Here is a 21,506-nt window from a genome sequence, read left to right on the forward strand (position 1 = left end):
AGAAGCGGAGAGTATGAGAGGAGAGCGGAAGAGTATGAGAGGAGAGTATGAGAGGAGAGCGGAGAGTATGAGAGGAGAGCTGGAGAGTATGAGAGAGGAGAGCGGAGAGTATGAGAGGAGAGCGGAGAGTATGAGAGGAGAGCGGAGAGTATGAGAGGAGAGCGGAGAGTATGAGAGGAGAGTATGAGAGGAGAGCGGAGAGTATGAGAGGAGAGAGGAGAGTATGAGAGGAGAGCGGAGAGTATGAGAGGAGAGCGGAGAGTATGAGAGGAGAGCGGAGAGTATGAGAGGAGAGCGGAGAGTATGAGAGGAGAGGAGGTATGAGAGGAGAGCGGAGAGTATGAGAGGAGAGCGGAGAGTATGAGAGGAGAGCGGAGAGTATGAGAGGAGAGCGGAGAGTATGAGAGGAGATCGGAGAGTATGAGAGGAGAGCGGAGAGTATGAGAGGAGAGCGGAGAGTATGAGAGGAGAGAGGAGAGTATGAGAGGAGAGAGGAGAGTATGAGAGGAGAGCATGAGAGGAGATCGGAGAGCATGAGAGGAGAGCGGAGAGTATGAGAGGAGAGCGGAGAGTATGAGGAGGAGAGCGGAGAGTATGAGAGGAGAGCGGAGAGTATGAGAGGAGAGCGGAGAGTATGAGAGGGAGAGTATGAGAGGAGAGCGGAGAGTATGAGAGGAGAGCGGGAGAGTATGAGAGGAGAGCGGAGAGTATGAGAGGAGGAAGAGGAGGAGAGTATGAGAGGAGAGCGGAGAGAGGGGAGAGGGAGAGCGGAGAGAGGAGAGAGAGCGGAGAGTATGAGAGGAGAGCGGAGAGTATGAGAGGAGAGCGGAGAGTATGAGAGGAGAGCGGAGAGTATGAGAGAGAGCGGAGAGCATGAGAGGAGAGCGGAGAGTATGAGAGGAGAGCGGAGAGTATGAGAGGAGAGCGGGAGAGAGGGGAGAGGGAGACGAGAGTATGAGAGGAGAGCGAGAGTATGAGAGGAGAGCGGAGAGTATGAGAGGAGAGCGGAGAGTATGAGAGGAGAGCGGAGAGTATGAGAGGAGAGCGAGAGTATGAGAGGAGAGCGGAGAGTATGAGAGGAGAGTGGAGAGTATGAGAGGAGAGCGGAGAGTATGAGAGGAGAGTGGAGAGTATGAGAGGAGAGCGGAGAGTATGAGAGGAGAGCGGGAGATATGAGAGGAGAGCGGAGAGTATGAGAGGAGAGCGGAGAGAGGGAGAGGAGAGCGGAGAGTATGAGAGGAGAGCGGAGAGTATGAGAGGAGAGCGGAGAGTATGAGAGGAGAGCGGAGAGTATGAGAGGAGAGCGGAGAGTATGAGAGGAGATCGGAGAGTATGAGAGGAGAGCGGAGAGAGGGGAGAGGGAGAGCGGAGAGAGGGAGGAGGAGAGCGGAGAGTATGAGAGGAGAGCGGAGAGAGGGGAGAGGAGAGTGGAGAGTATGAGAGGAGATCGGAGAGTATGAGAGGAGAGCGGAGAGAGGGGAGAGGAGAGCGGAGAGAGGGGAGAGGAGAGCGGAGAGTATGAGAGAGAGCGGAGAGTATGAGAGGAGAGCGGAGAGTATGAGAGGAGAGCGGAGAGTATGAGAGGAGAGTATGAGAGGAGAGCGGAGAGTATGAGAGGAGAGCGGAGAGTAGAGAGGAGAGCGGAGAGTATGAGAGGAGAGCGGAGGGAGAGTATGAGAGGAGAGGAGAGTATGAGAGGAGAGGAGAGTATGAGAGGAGAGTATGAGAGGAGAGCGGAGAGTATGAGGGAGAGAGAGTATGAGAGGAGAGCGGAGAGTATGAGGAGGAGAGCGGAGAGTATGAGAGGAGAGCGGAGAGTATGAGAGGAGAGCGGAGAGTATGAGAGGAGAGCGGGAGTATGAGAGGAGAGAGGAGAGTATGAGAGGAGAGAGGAGAGTATGAGAGGAGAGCATGAGAGGAGATCGGAGAGCATGAGAGGAGAGCGGGAGAGTATGAGAGGAGAGCGGGAGAGTATGAGAGGAGAGTATGAGAGGAGAGAGGAGGTATGAGAGGAGAGCGGAGAGTATGAGAGGAGAGCTGAGAGTATGAGAGGAGAGTATGAGAGGAGAGAGGAGAGTATGAGAGGAGAGCATGAGAGGAGATCGGAGAGCATGAGAGGAGAGCGGAGAGTATGAGAGGAGAGCGGAGAGTAGAGAGGAGAGAGAGCGGAGAGTATGAGGGAGAGGGAGAGTATGAGAGGAGAGAGGAGAGAATGAGAGGAGAGAGAGAGAGTATGAGAGGAGAGAGGAGAGTATGAGAGGAGAGCATGAGAGGAGATCGGAGAGCATGAGAGGAGAGCGCGGAGGTATGAGAGGAGAGCGGAAGTATGAGAGGAGATCCGCTCGTCAGTAAGCCGATTCATATATATATACAGTATCTGACAAAAGTAAGTACACCCCTCAGTGACATTTCTTCTCTTCTCATGTGACCAACACTGAAGAAATGACACTTGTCTACAATGTAAAGTAGTGAGTGTACAGCTTGTATAACAGTGTAAATTTCCTGTCCCCTCAAAATAACTCAACACACAGCCATTAATGTCTAAACCGCTGGCAACAAAAGTCAGGACACCCCTAAGTGAAAATATCCAGATTGGGCCCAAAGTGTGAATATTTTGTGGGGCCGCCATTATTTTCCAGCACTGCCTTCACCCTCTTGGGCATGGAGGTCACCAGAGCTTCACAGGTCACCACTGGAGTCCTCTTCCCCTCCCCCATGATGACATCACAGAGCTGGTGGATGTTGGAGACCTTTCCCCTCCTCCACCTTCCCTCTGAGGATCCCCCACAGATGACCAATAGGGTTTAGGTCTGGAGACATGCTTGGCCAGTCCATCACCTTTACCCTCAGCTTCTTTAGCAAGGCAGTGGTGGTGTTGGGGGTGTGTTTGGGGTGGTTATCATGTTGGAATACTGCCCTGCGGTCCAGTCTCTGAAGGGAGGGGATCATGCTCTGCTTCAGTATGTCACAGTACATGTTGGCATTCATGGTCCCCCTCAATGATCTGTAGCCCCCCAGTGCCGGCAGCACTCATGCAGCCCCCAGACCATGACACCCCCACCACCATGCCTGACTGTAGACAAGACACACTTGTCTTTGTCCTCCTCACCTGGTTGCCCCCACACACGCCTGACACCATCTGACACCAAATACCTTTATCTTGGTCTCATCAGACCACAGGACATGGTTCCAGTAATCCATCTCCTTAGTCTGCTTGTCTTCAGAAAACTGTTTGTGGTCTTTCTTGTGCATCATCTTTAGAAGAGGCTTCCTTCTGGGACGACAGCCATGCAGACCAATTTGATGCAGTGTGCGGCGTATGGTCTGAGCACTGACAGGCTGACCCCCCCACCCCTACAACCTCTGCAGCAATGCTGGCAGCACTCATACGTCTATTTCCCAAAGACAACCTCTGGATATGACGCTGAGCACGTGACCTCAACTTCTTTGGTGGACCATGGCGAGGCCTGTTCTGAGGGGAACCTGTCCTGTTATACCGCTGTATGGTCTTGGCCACCGTGCTGCAGCTCAGTTTTCAGGTCTTGGCGATCTTCTTATAGCCTAGGCCATTTTATGTAGAGCAACAATTCTTATCTTCAGATCCTCAGAGAGTTCTTTGCCATGAGGTGCCATGTTGTACTTCCAGTGACCAGTATGAGAGAGTGAGAGCGATAACACCAAATTTAACACACCTGCTCCCCATTCACACCTGAGACCTTGTAACACTAACGAGTCACATGACATCGGGGGAGGGGAAAATGGCTAATTGGGCCCAATTTGGACATTTTCACTTAGGGGTGTACTGACTTTTGTTGCCAGCGATTTAGACATGAATGGCTGTGTGTTGAGTTATTTTGAGGGGACAGGAAATTTACACTGTTATAACAAGCTGTACACTCACTACTTTACATTGTAGACAAGTGTCTTTCTTCAGTGTTGTCACATGAAAAGAGAGAAGGAATGTCACTGAGGGGTGTACTTACTTTTGTCACATACTGTATGTTCCCACTCCTCACCTTCTGGACTCGGGAAGCGAAGTCTTCATCGGACTCTCGGGGGTATCTGGAGACGGGGGGCAGCCACCTACAGGGAGGGGGGAGAGCAGAATCAGCGGATAATTCTCAGCATGCTGGAGAATGAAGATCACCCCTCCCCCGATATCTGACCCGGGAACACAATCTCACCCGCCTGAACATCTCATGAAGAAGTGGGAGTGGATGCTGCAAGTCACATGACCTGTGGGGGTGGAGACTCCAAACGCTGGACATTATCAGCTGGTAAGAGCATGGGGGGGGGGGAGGAAGAAGATGCCCCCCCCCCCGGGTATTAATCTATTATACTAGGCTCTGGCTGCAGTGTCGGTCTGGGGGGTCCTCCGCCCTTCTATTGGGTAAAGGATTGTTTGGGAATGTCTGACACTGCATGGCATATAACATGGGGGCGGAGCCTAGGTCACATGACGGGTAAAGTAAATGTGAGGGAAAGAAGCCCATTGCACACAATGAAAGAGGATGACAGATCGGTACTACCTTACATGATATACTGTGTATGGGGTGAACAGAGTCCACAACAGATCAACCAACCAGGAGGAACCGCACACCGCCTGCCGGAGAGAGAAGAGAGCGAGCCATCATCGGAGAGCGAGGAGGAGGAATGGAGAGGGAAGAGATGTGAGAGAGAAAAAGGAAGACAGATGGAGGGGAGGAGAGAGAAGAGAGCGAGCCATCATCGGAGAGCGAGGGGGAGGAAGAGAGGAGAGAGGGAAAGGAGGGAAGAGAGGGAAGGGGAAGAGAGGAGAGAGGGAAGGAGGGAAGAGAGGGAAGGGGAAGAGAGGAGAGAGGGAAGGAGGGAAGAGAGGGAAGGGGAAGAGAGGAGAGAGGGACGGAGAAGAGAGGGAAGGAGGGAAGAGAGCGAGCCATCATCGGAGAGCAAGGGGGAGGAAGAGAGGAGAGAGGGAAGGAGGGAAAGAGAGGGAAGGAGGGAAGAGAGGGAAGGAGAAGAGAGGAGATTCCCCTTCCCTCTCTCCTCTCTTCCCCTTCCCTCTCTCCTCTCTTCCCCTTCCCTCTCTCCTCTCTTCCCCTTCCCTCTCTCCTCTCTTCTCGAGGGAAGGAGGAGAGAGAGGAAGGGGAAGAGAGAGAGGGGGAAGAGACGAGAGAGGGAAGGAGGAGGGAGGAGAGAGGGAAGGAGGAGAGAGGAGAGAGGGAAGGGGAAGAGACGAGAGAGGGAAGGGGGAAGAGACGAGAGGGGGAAGGAGGAGAGACGAGAGAGGGAAGAGACGAGAGAGGAGAGAGAGAAGAGAGGGAGAGAGAGAGAGAGAAGAGAGGAGAGAGGGAAGAGACGAGAGAGGAGAGAGGGAAGAGACAAGAGAGAGGGAAGGGGAAGAGACAAGAGAGAGGGAAGGGGAAGAGACAAGAGAGAGGGAAGGGGAAGAGACGAGAGAGGGAAGGGGAAGAGACGAGAGAGGGAAGGGGGGAAGAGACGAGAGAGGGAAGGGGGAAGAGACGAGAGAGGGAAGGGGGAAGAGACGAGAGAGGGAAGGGGGAAGAGACGAGAGAGGGAAGGGGGAAGAGACGAGAGAGGGAAGGGGGAAGAGACGAGAGAGGGAAGGGGGAAGAGACGAGAGAGGGAAGAGACAAGAGAGAGGGAAGGGGAAGAGACAAGAGAGAGGAAGGGGAAGAGACGAGAGAGGGAAGGGGAAGAGACGAGAGAAGGAAGGGGAAGAGACGAGAGAAGGAAGGGGAAGAGAGGGAAGGGGAAGAGACGAGAGAGGGAAGGGGAAGAGACGAGAGAGGGAAGGAGGAAGAGACGAGAGAGGGAAGGAGGAAGAGACGAGAGAGGGAAGGAGGAAGAGACGAGAGAGGGAAGGAGGAAGAGACGAGAGAGGGAAGGAGGAAGAGACGAGAGAGGGAAGGAGGAAGAGAGGAGAGAGGGAAGGAGGAGGGAGGAGAGAGGAGAGAGAGGGAAGAGGAGAGAGGGAAGGGGAAGAGACGACAGAGGGAAGGGGAAGAGACGAGAGAGGGAAGGGGCAGAGACGAGAGAGGGAAGGGGAAGAGACGAGAGAGGGAAGGGGAAGAGACGAGAGAGGGAAGGGGAAGAGACGACAGAGGGAAGGGGAAGAGACGACAGAGGGAAGGGGAAGAGACGACAGAGGGAAGGAGGAGGGAGGAGAGAGGAGAGAGGGAAGGGGAAGAGAGGAGAGAGGAAAAGGGAAGGAGGAGAGAGGGAAGGGAAGAGAGGAGAGAGGAAAAGGGAAGAGAGGAGAGAGGAAAAGGGAAGAGAGAGAGAGAGGAAAAGGGAAGAGAGGAGAGAGGAAAGGGAAGAGAGGAGAGAGGAAAAGGGAAGAGAGGAGAGAGGGAAGGGGAAGAGACAAGAGAGAGGGAAGGGGAAGAGACGAGAGAGGGAAGGGGAAGAGACGAGAGAGGGAAGGGGGAAGAGACGAGAGAGGGAAGGGGAAGAGACGAGAGAGGGAAGGGGGAAGAGACGAGAGAGGGAAGGGGGAAGAGACGAGAGAGGGAAGGGGGAAGAGACGAGAGAGGGAAGGGGGAAGAGACGAGAGAGGGAAGGGGGAAGAGACGAGAGAGGGAAGGGGGAAGAGACGAGAGAGGGAAGGGGGAAGAGACGAGAGAGGGAAGGGGGAAGAGACGAGAGAGGGAAGGGGGGAAGAGACGAGAGAGGGAAGGGGGGAAAGAGACGAGAGAGGGAAGGAGGAGAGAGAGAGAGGGAAGGAGGAGGGAGGAGAGAGGGAAGGAGGAGAGAGGAGAGAGGGAAGAGACGAGAGAGGGAAGGGGAAGAGACAAGAGAGAGGGAAGGGGAAGAGACAAGAGAGAGGGAAGGGGAAGAGACAAGAGAGAGGAAGGGGAAGAGACAAGAGAGAGGGAAGGGGAAGAGACAAGAGAGAGGGAAGGGGAAGAGACAAGAGAGAGGGAAGGGGAAGAGACGAGAGAAGGAAGGGGAAGAGACGAGAGAAGGAAGGGGGAAGAGACGAGAGAGGGAAGGGGAAGAGACGAGAAGAGACGAGAGAGGGAAGGGGAAGAGACGAGAGAGGGAAGGAGGAGGGAGGAGAGAGGGAAGGAGGAGAGAGGAGAGAGGGAAGGGGAAGAGACGAGAGAGGGAAGGGGGAAGAGACGAGAGGGGGGAAGGAGGAGAGAGGAGAGAGGGAAGAGACGAGAGAGGGAAGAGACGAGAGAGGAGAGAGAGAGAGAGAGGGAGAGAGGGAAGAGACGAGAGAGGAGAGAGGGAAGAGACGAGAGAGGAGAGAGGGAAGAGACAAGAGAGAGGGAAGGGAAAGAGACAAGAGAGAGGGAAGGGGAAGAGACAAGAGAGAGGGAAGGGGAAGAGACGAGAGAGGGAAGGGGGAAGAGACGAGAGAGGGAAGGGGAAGAGACGAGAGAGGGAAGGGGGAAGAGACGAGAGAGGGAAGGAGGAGGGAGGAGAGAGGGAAGGAGGAGAGAGGAGAGAGGGAAGAGACGAGAGAGGGAAGGGGAAGAGACAAGAGAGAGGGAAGGGGAAGAGACAAGAGAGAGGGAAGGGGAAGAGACGAGAGAAGGAAGGGGAAGAGAGAGAAGGAAGGAAAGACGAGAGAAGGAAGGGGAAGAGACGAGAGAAGGAAGGGGAAGAGACGAGAGAAGGAAGGGGAAGAGACGAGAGAGGGAAGGGGGAAGAGACGAGAGAGGGAAGGGGGAAGAGACGAGAGAGGGAAGGGGGAAGAGACGAGAGAGGGAAGGGGGAAGAGACGAGAGAGGGAAGGGGGAAGAGACGAGAGAGGGAAGGGGGAAGAGACGAGAGAGGGAAGGGGGAAGAGACGAGAGAGGGAAGGGGGAAGAGACGAGAGAGGGAAGGGGGAAGGAGACGAGAGAGGGAAGGGGGAAGAGACGAGAGAGGGAAGGGGGAAGAGAGAGAGAGGGAAGGGGGAAGAGACGAGAGAGGGAAGGAGGAGAGAGGGAAGGAGGAGGGAGGAGAGAGGGAAGGAGGAGAGAGGGAAGAGACGAGAGAGGGAAGGGGAAGAGACAAGAGAGAGGGAAGGGGAAGAGACAAGAGAGAGGGAAGGGGAAGAGACGAGAGAAGGAAGGGGAAGAGACGAGAGAAGGAAGGGGAAGAGACGAGAGAAGGAAGGGGAAGAGACGAGAGAAGGAAGGGGAAGAGACGAGAGAAGGAAGGGGAAGAGACGAGAGAGGGAAGGGGAAGAGACGAGAGAGGGAAGGGGAAGAGACGAGAGAGGGAAGGGAAGGGGAAGAGACGAGAGAGGGAAGGGGAAGAGACGAGAGAGGGAAGGAGGAAGAGACGAGAGAGGGAAGGAGGAAGAGAGGAGAGAGGGAAGGAGGAGGGAGGAGAGAGGAGAGAGGGAAGGAGGAGGGAGGAGAGAGGAGAGAGGGAAGGAGGAGAGAGGGAAGGGGAAGAGACGACAGAGGGAAGGGGAAGAGACGACAGAGGGAAGGGGAAGAGACGACAGAGGGAAGGAGGAGGGAGGAGAGAGGAGAGAGGGAAGGAGGAGAGAGGGAAGGGGAAGAGAGGAGAGAGGAAAAGGGAAGAGAGGAGAGAGAGGAAAGGGGAAGAGAGGAGAGAGGGAAAGGGAAGAGAGGAAAGAGGGAGGGAGTAGATGGAGGGGGAAAGGGAAGAGAGGAGATCGGGAAGAAGAAAGAGAGGAGAGAGGGAGAAGGAGAAGAGAGGGGAGGGAAGAGAAGAGAGGTAGGGGATAGGGACGGAAGGAGGGTAAGTATATAGATCCAATCCTAGCACAGACTTACCGGGGAGAGGAGGGGCCTGGTGACACGCAGGCTCAGGGGCTGCACACAGTCTGATAGCGAAAAGGGCCAGGAGCTGGTGGAGAGAAGAGAACACTGAGAGGAGGAGAGTGCAGAGCCTCCCTTTATCTGTAGCCCCTCCCCCATGATGACGTCAGTGTGGACGTTTAGTCCTGCCCTCACACATGGACAATCTGTACCCTCCTCCACAGAGCAGAGCCATTGGTTCTCTCCTCACAGGAAATGGCTGTGATTGGAAGGTGGTCACTGTCAGGAACCATGAATCAGACAGAAATGCAGTAAAAATCACACCTTTTAATTAATGCAGATCAGTAAAATGTGGTCAAAACATGAGCCGGGGATCGGAAGCCAAATCAGCTAATCAGACAAGCCAGTAATCAGGAAACCAGAGATCAGCGTAGTCGGAGGCAGAAGAACAGGATCAGGAAGCAGAAGAGACATCAGCCGGGCAAAGTCTTTACAGGAACACAGCAGAGAATCTCCGGATAGGCTGACCAGGCGAAGGCCGGAGAGGAATGAACAGGGCAGTTTAACCACTTTCAGACCGGACCATTTTGCTGGTAAATGACCAGAGGTCTTTTTACACTTTGGCACTGCGCTGCTTTAACTGGTAATTGCGCGGTCATGCAATGTTGTACCCAAACAAAATTTGCGTCCTTTTCTTCCCACAAATAGAGCTTTCTTTTGATGGTATTTGATTGCCTCTGCGATTTTTATTTTTTGCGATATAAACGTAAAAAGACCGCAAATTTTGAAAAAAAATGATATTTTCTACTTTTTGTTATTAGAAAAATCCAATAAACTCAATTTTAGTCATAACATTTAGGCCAAAATGTATTCAGCCACATGTCTTTGGTAAAAAAAAAGTCAATAATTGTATATTTATTGTTTGCGCAAAAGTTGTCACATCTACAAACTAAGGTACGTTTTCTGGAATTTACGCAGCTTTTAGTTTACGACTGCCTATCTCATTTCTTGAGGTGCTAAAATGGCAGGGCAGTACAAAACCCCCCCAAATGACCCCATTTTGGAAAGTAGACCCCCTAAGGAAATTGATAAGAGGCATGTTGAGCCCATTGAATATTTTATTTTTTTGCCTCAAGCGATTGAATAATGACAAAAAAAAAATTTTTTTTTTTTTTTTTTACACAAAGTTGTCACTAAATGATATATTGCTCACACATGCTATGGGCGTATGTGAAATGACACCCCAAAATAAATTCTGCTGCTTCTCCTGAGTACGGGGATACCACATATGTGGGACTTTTTGGGAGCCTAGCCGCGTACGGGGCCCCGAAAACCAAGCACCGCCTTCAGGCTTTCTAAGGGCGTAAATTTTTGAGTTCACTTCTCACTACCTATTACAGTTTTGAAGGCCATAAAATGCCAAGATGGCACAAAACCCCCACAAATGACCCCATTTTAGAAAGTAGACACCCCAAGCTATTTGCTGAGAGGCATGTTGAGTTCATGGAATATTTTATATTTTGCCACAAGTTGCGGGAAAATTACAAACTTTTTTTTTTTTTTTTTTTTTTTTTAACAAAGTTGTCACTAAATGATATATTGCTCATGCATGCCATGGGCATATGTGAAATGACACCCCAAAATAAATTCTGCTGCTTCTCCTGAGTACGGGGATACCACATATGTGGGACTTTTTGGGAGCCTAGCCGCGTACGGGGCCCCGAAAACCAAGCACCGCCTTCAGGCTTTCTAAGGGCGTAAATTTTTGAGTTCACTTCTCACTACCTATTACAGTTTTGAAGGCCATAAAATGCCAAGATGGCACAAAACCCCCACAAATGACCCCATTTTAGAAAGTAGACACCCCAAGCTATTTGCTGAGAGGCATGTTGAGTTCATGGAATATTTTATATTTTGCCACAAGTTGCGGGAGAAAATTACAAACTTTTTTTTTTTTTTTTTTTTTTTTTAACAAAGTTGTCACTAAATGATATATTGCTCATGCATGCCATGGGCATATGTGAAATGACACCCCAAAATAAATTCTGCTGCTTCTCCTGAGTACGGGGATACCACATATGTGGGACTTTTTGGGAGCCTAGCCGCGTACGGGGCCCCGAAAACCAAGCACCGCCTTCAGGCTTTCTAAGGGCATAAATTTTTGAGTTCACTTCTCACTACCTATTACAGTTTTGAAGGCCATAAAATGCCAAGATGGCACAAAACCCCCACAAATGACCCCATTTTAGAAAGTAGACACCCCAAGCTATTTGCTGAGAGGCATGTTGAGTTCATGGAATATTTTATATTTTGCCACAAGTTGCGGGAAAATTACAAACTTTTTTTTTTTTTTTTTTTTTTTTTAACAAAGTTGTCACTAAATGATATATTGCTCATGCATGCCATGGGCATATGTGAAATGACACCCCAAAATAAATTCTGCTGCTTCTCCTGAGTACGGGGATACCACATATGTGGGACTTTTTGGGAGCCTAGCCGCGTACAGGGCCCCGAAAACCAAGCACCGCCTTCAGGCTTTCTAAGGGCGTAAATTTTTGAGTTCACTTCTCACTACCTATTACAGTTTTGAAGGCCATAAAATGCCAAGATGGCACAAAACCCCCACAAATGACCCCATTTTAGAAAGTAGACACCCCAAGCTATTTGCTGAGAGGCATGTTGAGTCCATGGAATATTTTATATTTTGCCACAAGTTGCGGGAAAATTACAAACTTTTTTTTTTTTTTTTTTTTTTCACAAAGTTGTCACTAAATGATATATTGCTCACGCATGCCATGGGCATATGTGAAATTACACCCCAAAATAAATTCTGCTGCTTCTCCTGAGTACGGGGATACCACATATGTGGGACTTTTTGGGAGCCTAGCCGCGTACGGGGCCCCGAAAACCAAGCACCGCCTTCAGGCTTTCTAAGGGCGTTACAGTTTTGAAGGCCATAAAATGCCAAGATGGCACAAACCCCCCCCAAAATGACCCCATTTTGGAAAGTAGACACCCCTAAATTTAGGGGTACACTAGTGATACTAGGTAATAAATGGCGGGTGCCCTGAAACTATAAAAAAAATAACTAACCAACCAGCGTCACCTGTAACAGTTATATGGTGATCACTGGTGAAAGGGTTAACTAGGGGGCAATCAGGGGGCTTTATGCGGTAGTATATGGGGGTCCCTGGCGCTATAAAAAGCTGCAGCGAACCTAAATACCTACCTGCCTAACTAGCGTCACCTGTGACACTAATACAGCGATCAGAAAAACGATCGCTTATTAGGCTGGGTTCACACTGGAGCGATGCGGGAACGCCACGAATGCGCGGCGGGTTCCCGCATCGCATGCCTCCCGGCGGCAGTTCACACTGCCCTATGCGAACTGCTGGGAGTGTCAGTGAAATGTTACTGACACCCCCAGATCAGTTCGCATATCGCAGTGCGATCTGCAAACTCGGATCGCATGGTGTGAACACCCATGCGATCCGATTCTGCTGCGGGCCAAAAAAAGGGTCCCGTGCGAATTTGCGGCGGGTGCGGCGGGTGTGGCGGGTGCGGCGAATGGCTGAACTCGAATCGCACAGAGATCGGATGTGATTTGCACTGCAGTGCGGTGGGAATCACATTCGTTCTCATAAACCGCTGCAATGTGAACCCAGCCTTAGTGACACTGGCGACGGGGGGTGATCACGGGGTTAAACCTTTATTGGGGGGGTTAGGGGGGTACATTAGAACTAAAGGGGGCTAACCCTAACTGCCCTAACAGTTATTACAGTCACAAATGACACCAATGCAAAAAAAAAAAAAAATAAAAATAAAAAATGACATTGGTGTCACTGTGACTGGGGGGCAGGGGTAATTGGGGGGGTGATCGGGGGGTAAAGGGGGGGTGTGAGTGTGCCTGGCATGTTCTACTGTGTGTGTAGAGTGTTGGTGCAACTCACCGATCCGCTCTCCTCCGTGTCGGAACGGAAAATACCGACACGGAGGAGAGAATACATCACTTCCTCTCCTGTGTTTACATTACAGGAGAGGAAGTGATGTCACCGGGGATTTCTATTCGTCGGGAGCGATCGCGAGGGGGTGGCCATGAATGAATGGCCGCCCCCTCGTCCCGGATCGCTCCCGGACGAAAACCGACCGCCGCAGGCACCGGGCGGGGGCCCGATCGGGCCCCCGACCCGCGGGAGGCAAGGGACGTACATGTATGTCCTTATGCCTGCCCGTGCCATTGTACCGACGTACATCGGCGTGCGGCGGTCGGCAACTGGTTAAATAGCCAGAAGGAGCTGGCTGTAGGCGGGACTGACAAGCAGGAAATGATCACCAGATGAGCCACCGAGGAACCAATGATTGCTGACAAGCCCCGCCCTCACAGTCACATAGCACCACCCACACTGTCTCCGCCCCCCCCTGTGATATATTACCTGAAGTGCAGTAATCCAGCCCTTCCATTGGTCATCTCCTCTTCAGGGAACAGAAGGAGCGGAGGATTGGCCGGCTGGCACAGATAATGCTTCAGAGACTCCAGCAGCTGAGAGCGACTCCCCGGGGCCCCCAACTCCAGGAACCCCCGAGCCCAGCACAGGAACCCCGGGGGGCACGAGACCGACGGCTACAGAGAGAAAAGAGTGGACACCCATCAGTACACGCTCCTACATAGTACACGCCCCTCCCCCTTCATAGTACACACCCCCACATAGTACACCCCCCACAGTACATGCCCCTCCCCCTCATAGTACACGCCCCTCATACTACACCCCCCACATAGTACACCCCCCCACAGTACATGCCCCTCCCCCTCATAGTACACGCCTCATACTACACCCCCCACATAGTACACCCCCCACAGTACATGCCCATCCCCCATAATATTACACGCCCCTCCCCTCTCATAGTACACACCCCAATTTAGTACACCCGCCTCATAGAACACCCCTCCCCCATTAATAGTACACATCCCCAAGTAGTACAACCCTCCCCCCATAATAGTACACCCCCTTAGTGTTGGCTCTGCCCCCCTCAGGTCTCAGAGGGTGGGCCCTGTCCAATCCATCCAATCACCTCCCCCACCTATAGGATGACTCACCGAGCTGCAGGAGGCCAGCAGAGAGAGGGCGCTGTGATCAAAGTGTGTCCTGTGATTGGAGACGTATATCTTCACCGACCAATCAGAGCGTCCGGACTCAGCCACCACCAACCCCAGTACTGAGCCCATCCCCCGCAGGAGGAACCTACACAGGAGAGAGAGAGAGAGAGAGAGAGAGAACACCCCCCAATGTGAGAGGACACGCCTCCATTCATCAGCCCGAGTACTGAACCCCTCCCCCACATCACCCCATTCATCTGACAGATGACACCGCCCTCACCTGCGTATGAGGGACTCCGGGAGAACACAGCTCACCAAGAAGACATGAGCGCCGATAAAGAGGCGGAGCAAGAAGAGACACAAACCAATGGGAGTGTAGAGGAGGAGGAGAATACACATCAGAGGGTCAGCCGGGAACCTATGAGACAAATGTGGGCGTTATCACCTGACTCCTCCCCCTTACATTTATCAACGACTAACACTCCATATTGCACCACACCCCCTCCCACATAACACCACACCCCCTCCCACATAACACCACACCCCCTCCACATAACATCACACCCCCTCCACATAACATCACACCCCCTCCCACATAACATCACACCCCCTCCCACATAACATCACACCCCCTCCCACATAACACCACACCCCCTCCCACATAACACCACACCCCCTCCCACATAACACCACACCCCCTCCCACATAACACCACACCCCCTCCCACATAACGCCACACCCCCTCCACATTACGCCATACCCCGCTCCCCATAACACCACACCCCCTCCCACATAACACCACACCCCCTCCACATAACACCACACCCCCTCCACATAACATCACACTGCCTCCACATTACGCCATACCCCGCTCCACATAAGACCACACCCCTTCACATTACACGACACCCCCTCCCACATAAGACCACACCCCCCTCCACTGTACTGCACTCCCCACCTCCTCCACATTACACCACACCCCCTCCACACCCCCGGCACTCACCTGTGCAGGTCCAGCATGGCATCCAGGTTGGGCTGCACCATCCTGACAGCGATCTTCTGAGTACGGGGGATGGGATGATGAGCACGACTACCACACACCTGTTATCTGTTCTACGAGAAAGAACAATTCGATTTTAGATTAGATAGACCCCGCCCACTACGTCTCCACCATCCCTCGCCCTCCATACTATGACCCTCCATTCTATTCCACCTCCTATACCTCCAGTCCCCGCCCACAATGATCCCACCACCTCCCATCATGTCCTTCCAGTCCCTGCCCACTATGACCTTACCACCTCCCATCATGTCCTTCCAGTCCCCACCCACTATGACCCCATCACCTCCCATTCATGTCCTTCCAGTCCCCACCCACTATTACCTTACCACTTCCCATCATGTCCTTCCAGTCCCCGCCCACTATGACCTTACCTCCCCCCATCATGTCCTTCCAGTCCCCGCCCACTATGACCTTACCTCCCCCCATGATGTCCTTCAAGTCCCCGCCCACTATGACCCCACCACCTCCCATTCATGTCCTTCCAGTCCCCACCCACTATTACCTTACCACTTCCCATCATGTCCTTCCAGTCCCCTCCCACTATGACCTTACCTCCCCCCCCCCCCATCATGTCCTTCCAGTCCCCGCCCACTATGACCCCACCACCTCCCATCCCATCCTTCCAGTCCCCGCCCACTATGACCCCACCACCTCCCATCATGTCCTTCCAGTCCCCGCCCACTATGACCTTACCACCTCCCATCCCATCCTTCCAGTCCCCGCCCACTATGACCCCACCACCTCCCATCATGTCCTTCCAGTGCCCGCCCACTATGACCTTACCACCTCCCATCCCATCCTTCCAGTCCCCGCCCACTATGACCCCACCACCTCCCATCATGTCCTTCCAGTGCCCGCCCACTATGACCCCACCACCTCCTATCATGTCCCTCCTACCATTGGGAGGTCTGACCCCCTAACAAATAACACCTTAAAGCGGAGTTCCACTTGTTTGTAGGTTTATTAAAAAAGTCAGCAGTTACAAAAAGTGTATCTTCTGACTGATTAGACAGACACTCCCCAGTCCAGCGATGCGGCTGCCCGGACTCCCGGTTCTCTCCCTTGCCTCTCCGTGGCACCGGCATTGCAAGTGTGGGCACCCGGCTGCGACAGCTTGTGGCTTCGCGCATGCCAGGCTGCCCACTCTTAGTTGCCAGGCACTGACGTGTCCCAGAAGATTGCAGAAAGGGAGGGGGAGAGGCGACAAGAGCAGGAAGTGGGAGCTGGGGGACCTGTAAATACTAGGTACCCCCCCCCCAAAATAAAAAGAAATGCCAAAATGTGTCGTCATGTAAGGGGGCGAGGAGTGTCTAAAGTGGAACTCTGCTTTAATCAGACGATATCAGGAGACCCCAGAATCAGGCTGCTGTGAGCCGATTGACAATCTACTCGGAGTATCATAGTCTAAAGCAATCATTGCTGGTTTTGGGCATAGAGGCCCTAAATACGTATATGGGACCTCCACTTCCCAGAGTCTGTGTGCTTTGGGGAGAAATGGACTTGAATAAGAAACAAAACCCCTCCAGGCACACACCTTCCAAATTGTAGTGTTCCCTTAAAAGCCAGGGCCCGTAGGCGACAGGCCACCCTGCAGTCCTAAAAAGCCCCCCCCCCCCCTCCAAAAGCCCCTGTCCTGGTTGGGTCTGTCACATTTCTCCCTCATCCAAAGTAGACTAACAAAGTCCCAGACCTCCGCCTGGTCTGGACATGCGTTAGTCGGGCAGAGTGAGCCCACATAGTCGGGCCACAGGGAAGAGTCGTCGTCATCGGGAGGTGTGGATAGAGGTCATGAACCCTCTTGTCCAGCTGCCAGCACTTCAGCTGGGGAGAGGGGCCAGCATGTGGACACTGTAGGTGCCAGGCAGAGGCCAGAGGGGTTTGCCCTGTTGCCAGTGCTTCAGCTCGGAGTAGGAGCTTCAGTACATCAGCTGGTCACTGGGGAAGAGGGGCCAACTGTCCCGGCTTCCCAAAACTCCAGAGTTGTTGCCGATGCTGGGCAGAGGTTGGTAGCACTCTGCCCTGATGCCAGCTGCTGGGGAGGGAGGACGGCTTCCTCCTCTCCCTGGTCCTTGGCCTGCTGCTGGGGAGGGAGGACGGCTTCCTCCTCTCCCTGGTCCTTTGTCTGCTGCTGGGGAGTGAGGACGGCTTCCTCCTCTCCCTGGTCCTTTGCCTGCTGCTGGGGAGTGAGGACGGCTTCCTCCTCTCCCTGGTCCTTGGCCTGCTGCTGGGGAGGGAGGACGGCTTCCTCCTCTCCCTGGTCCTTTGTCTGCTGCTGGGGAGTGAGGACGGCTTCCTCCTCTCCCTGGTCCTTGCCTGCTGCTGGGGGAGTGAGGACGGCTTCCTCCTCTCCCTGGTCCTTGGCCTGCTGCTGGGGAGGGAGGACGGCTTCCTCCTCTCCCTGGTCCTTTGTCTGCTGCTGGGGAGTGAGGACGGCTTCCTCCTCTCCCTGGTCCTTTGCCTGCTGCTGGGGAGTGAGGACGGCTTCCTCCTCTCCCTGGTCCTTGGCCTGCTGCTGGGGAGTGAGGACGGCTTCCTCCTCTCCTGGTCCTTGGCCTGCTGCTGGGGAGTGAGGACGGCTTCCTCCTCTCCCTGGTCCTTGGCCTGCTGCTGGGGAGTGAGGACGGCTTCCTCCTCTCCCTGGTCCTTGGCCTGCTGCTGGGGAGTGAGGACGGCTTCCTCCTCTCCCTGGTCCTTGGCCTGCTGCTGGGGAGTGAGGACGGCTTCCTCCTCTCCCTGCATCTCTGACTTCCTCTGGGGAGCCAGTTGCTCCATATCCTGGACTCCCTCTGTGAGCAAGGAGGACTTCCTCCTCTCCCGAGTCCCTACACTGCCGTTGGGGAGGGAGGATGACTACCTCTTCTCTCAGCCCGTGGATCTGCCTCTGGGGAGGAAGGGTGACTTCTCCTCCTCCCTGATCCTTGCACTGCCACTGGGGAGATGGGCCAGCTGCTCCATCTCCCATACCCTCATCTGGATCCTGGGCGACATTTCTCTGGTACTGTCTCCCGGGTGCACGGATCTTTGCTGGGGAGGGGAGACCGTTGCCTCTGCTCTGGCTGACTGTTAGGGCGGACGTTACCCTCCTCTACTGAACTGCCATGGGTGTGGGGCAGAGCTTAGTGATGATGTTCTGCCCTGATGCTAGCTCTTCTGCCGAGACACAAAATGAAATTCAGTGGCCTCACACAAATCCTTCAGGGCCGCCGATTGTCGCAGGCAGAGGTCAACAGCGCTCTGCCTTGATGCCCCCTGCTGGAGGCTCACTGGGTTGTTCCTCCTTTATTAAATCCCCAGTCTCTGGCATTGCTGAAAACCCAGGGCACGGGCTGGCGGCACTTGGGCCCAGTGCCAGCGCCTTGGCAGGTGACTCATAATCCATATCATCCATGGGTGCTGGGCTATACCTTGGAGCTTTGTGGAACGATCTTGGTGCAACTATAAAGATCGAGTCCTTTCTCAATCGGAGATCACTGGGAAGTTCCAACTCCCTAAAGTCTTGGATGTCCTCCCATCTCCACTCCACCACAGAAACGTGGATCCTCCTAAATATGAATCCAAGGCCGCCGTAGTCAAAGCCTTCTATGGGATTGCGGTTCTTCATCCATGGAGAGGCTTGGGTAGCATGCGATTGCAGCGCCCGATAACCATCGTCCGGCACCATTCCCATCTGGACCAGCCTTTCCAGCTCCGTCAGCCATTCCTCCCGAGGACGTTCTCCTAGGAATGGTTTATACAAGTCCAACTGCAGCCAGTACCATCCCATGGACACAGGAAGGACCTTTCTACGATAGGCTCGTTCCACTTGGAGAGCCTCCGCCCAGAGCTCCCGGCGCTCCCGGCGGATCGCGTCTTTCAAGTACACTCTGGGCAGAACCCGGCTCTCCGTAACGGGTGGACATCCTTTCCATTCGCCACTAGAACTTCGCTACCATGGTGAGCAGCTCCCGAATACTTCTTAGATATCGCCCATCACTGGGTCTTGGTGGTGGTTTGGACTGCTTGTAGAGAGAGAGGAAGCAGATCCCAAACGTGACGGAACCGTCCAGCACCCAACTTGGGTGTCTCAGGCAAGATACATCTTCCTCCAGTCTGGACCCAGGAACCGGATTATAGCAGAATATTGCACCCAAGACCACACCAGATTAGGGGCTCCGGGACTTTATTCTAAACTCACACAGAATATATATAATACCCACACAAGGAGCCTGAGGACATATGCAAACAGGAAGATCATTTTCATAGCGAGGAAACGGCGAGGGAGCGGAGAGGGGAGAGGCGAGGGAGCGGAGAGGGAGAGGCGAGGGAGCGGAGAGGGAGCGGAGGAGGGAGCGGAGAGGGAGAGGCGAGGGACGGAGAGGGAGCGGAGAGGGAGCGGAGAGGGAGAGGCGAGGGAGCGGCGAGGGAGAGGCGAGGGAGCGGAGAGGGAGAGGCGAGGGAGCGGAGAGGGAGCGGAGAGGGAGCGGAGAGGGAGAGGCGAGGGAGCGGAGAGGGAGCGGAGAGGGAGCGGAGAGGGAGCGGAGAGGGAGAGGCGAGGGAGCGGCGAGGGAGCGGAGAGGGAGCGGCGAGGGAGCGGAGAGGGAGCGGAGAGGGAGAGGCGAGGGAGCGGAGAGGGAGCGGAGAGGGAGCGGGAGGGAGAGGCGAGGGAGCGGCGAGGGAGAGGCGAGGGAGCGGAGAGGGAGCGGAGAGGGAGCGGAGAGGGAGAGGCGAGGGAGCGGAGAGGGAGAGGCGAGGGAGCGGAGAGGGAGCGGAGAGGGAGCGGAGAAGGAGAGGCGAGGGAGCGGAGAGGGAGCGGAGAGGGAGCGGAGAGGGAGCGGAGAGGGAGAGGCGAGGGAGCGGCGAGGAGCGGAGAGGGAGCGGCGAGGGAGCGGAGAGGGAGCGGAGAGGGAGAGGAGAGGAGCGGAGAGGGAGCGGAGAGGGAGCGGAGAGGGAGAGGCGAGGGAGCGGCGAGGGAGCGGCGAGGGAGCGGCGAGGGAGCGGAGAGGGAGCGGCGAGGGAGCGGCGAGGGAGCGGCGAGGGAGCGGCGAGGGAGCGGCGAGGGAGCGGCGAGGGAGCGGAGAGGGAGCGGAGAGGGAGAGGCGAGGGAGCGGCGACAAACCACAGAACATCCCACAATGGTCCATAACAAAGTAGGAAGGTGACAATATGGAGCACATCTCCGAGAGGTGATCAGACAGGCAGAATCAATAGAATGGGAATAATTCCCACCAAGGAGACACACAACACCTCATCAGATGATATCAGGAGGCCCCGCAATCAGGAGAGGCCCCCCGCAATCAGGAGAGGCCCCCCGCAATCAGGAAGGGCCCCTCGCAATCAGGAGGGCCCCGCAATCAGGAGAGGTCCCCAGGACAGGGCCCCCGCAATCAGGAGAGGCCCCCCCCGCAATCAGGAGAGGCCCCCCGCAATCAGGAGAGGCCCCCCCGCAATCAGGAGAGGCCCCCCCGCAATCAGGAGAGGCCCCCCGCAATCAGGACAGGCCCCCGCAATCAGGAGAGGTCCCCCGCAATCAGGAGAGCCCCCCCGCAATCAGGAGAGGCCCCCCCGCAATCAGGAGAGGTCCCCCGCAATCAGGAGAGGCCCCCCCGCAATCAGGAGAGGCCCCCCAATCAGGAGAGGCCCCCCAATCAGGAGAGGCCCCCCGCAATCAGGAGAGGCCCCCCCGCAATCAGGAGAGCCCCCCCGCAATCAGGACAGGTCCCCCGCAATCAGGAGAGGTCCCCCGCAATCAGGAGAGGCCCCCCCGCAATCAGGAGAGGTCCCCCGCAATCAGGAGAGGCCCCCCGCAATCAGGAGAGGTCCCCCCGCAATCAGGAGAGGCCCCCCGCAATCAGGAGAGGCCCCCCGCAATCAGGACAGGTCCCCCGCAATCAGGAGAGGCCCCCCCGCAATCAGGAGAGGTCCCCCGCAATCAGGAGAGGCCCCCCCGCAATCAGGACAGGTCCCCCGCAATCAGGAGAGGCCCCCCCGCAATCAGGAGAGGCCCCCCGCAATCAGGAGAGGTCCCCCCGCAATCAGGAGAGGCCCCCCGCAATCAGGAGAGGCCCCCCGCAATCAGGAGAGGCCCCCCGCAATCAGGAGAGGCCCCCCGCAATCAGGAGAGGCCCCTCGCAATCAGGAGAGGCCCCTCGCAATCAGGAGAGGCCCCTCGCAATCAGGAGAGGCCCCCCGCAATCAGGAGAGGCCCCTCGCAATCAGGAGAGGCCCCCCGCAATCAGGAGAGGCCCCCCGCAATCAGGACAGGTCCCCCGCAATCAGGACAGGTCCCCCGCAATCAGGAGAGGCCCCCCCGCAATCAGGACAGGTCCCCCGCAATCAGGAGAGGCCCCCCGCAATCAGGAGAGGTCCCCCGCAATCAGGAGAGGCCCCCCCGCAATCAGGACAGGTCCCCCGCAATCAGGACAGGTCCCCCGCAATCAGGAGAGGCCCCCCGCAATCAGGAGAGGCCCCCCGCAATCAGGAGAGGCCCCTCGCAATCAGGAGAGGCCCCCCTGCAATCAGGAGAGGCCCCCCTGCAATCAGGAGAGGCCCCCTGCAATCAGGAGAGGCCCCCATCGGACGCAATCAGGAGAGGCCCCGTCAGGGGCAATCAGGAGAGGCCCCCCGCAATCAGGAGAGGTCCCCC

The 21,506-nt window shown here is 55.2% G+C and overlaps 1 protein-coding gene across 3 annotated transcripts in view; it reads right to left on the reverse strand.

The window, feature by feature from the left end:
• Positions 1-21,506, reverse strand: part of AUP1 (AUP1 lipid droplet regulating VLDL assembly factor) — a 35,950-nt gene that overhangs the window by 9,692 nt on the left and 4,752 nt on the right. The window contains exons 2-8 of one of the 3 annotated variants that reach the window (XM_077478242.1): positions 14,828-14,937; positions 14,105-14,242; positions 13,825-13,969; positions 13,163-13,350; positions 8,745-8,817; positions 4,530-4,603; positions 4,017-4,083 (exon numbers count right to left, since the gene is read on the reverse strand). In XM_077478242.1, the coding sequence (XP_077334368.1) occupies positions 4,017-4,083; positions 4,530-4,603; positions 8,745-8,817; positions 13,163-13,350; positions 13,825-13,969; positions 14,105-14,242; positions 14,828-14,868 (726 nt within the window). In that variant the 5' untranslated portion in view covers positions 14,869-14,937. The remainder of the gene's footprint in view (positions 1-4,016; positions 4,084-4,529; positions 4,604-8,744; positions 8,818-13,162; positions 13,351-13,824; positions 13,970-14,104; positions 14,243-14,827; positions 14,938-21,506) is intronic. The other 2 variants (XM_077478243.1, XM_077478244.1) reach the window with 2 other exon arrangements.

This window comes from Lithobates pipiens, unplaced genomic scaffold (assembly GCF_037356315.1).
Source record: "Lithobates pipiens isolate NorthernLeopardFrog02 unplaced genomic scaffold, aLitPip1_a1.2 Scaffold_13, whole genome shotgun sequence".
NCBI classification, from domain to species: domain Eukaryota; kingdom Metazoa; phylum Chordata; class Amphibia; order Anura; family Ranidae; genus Lithobates; species Lithobates pipiens.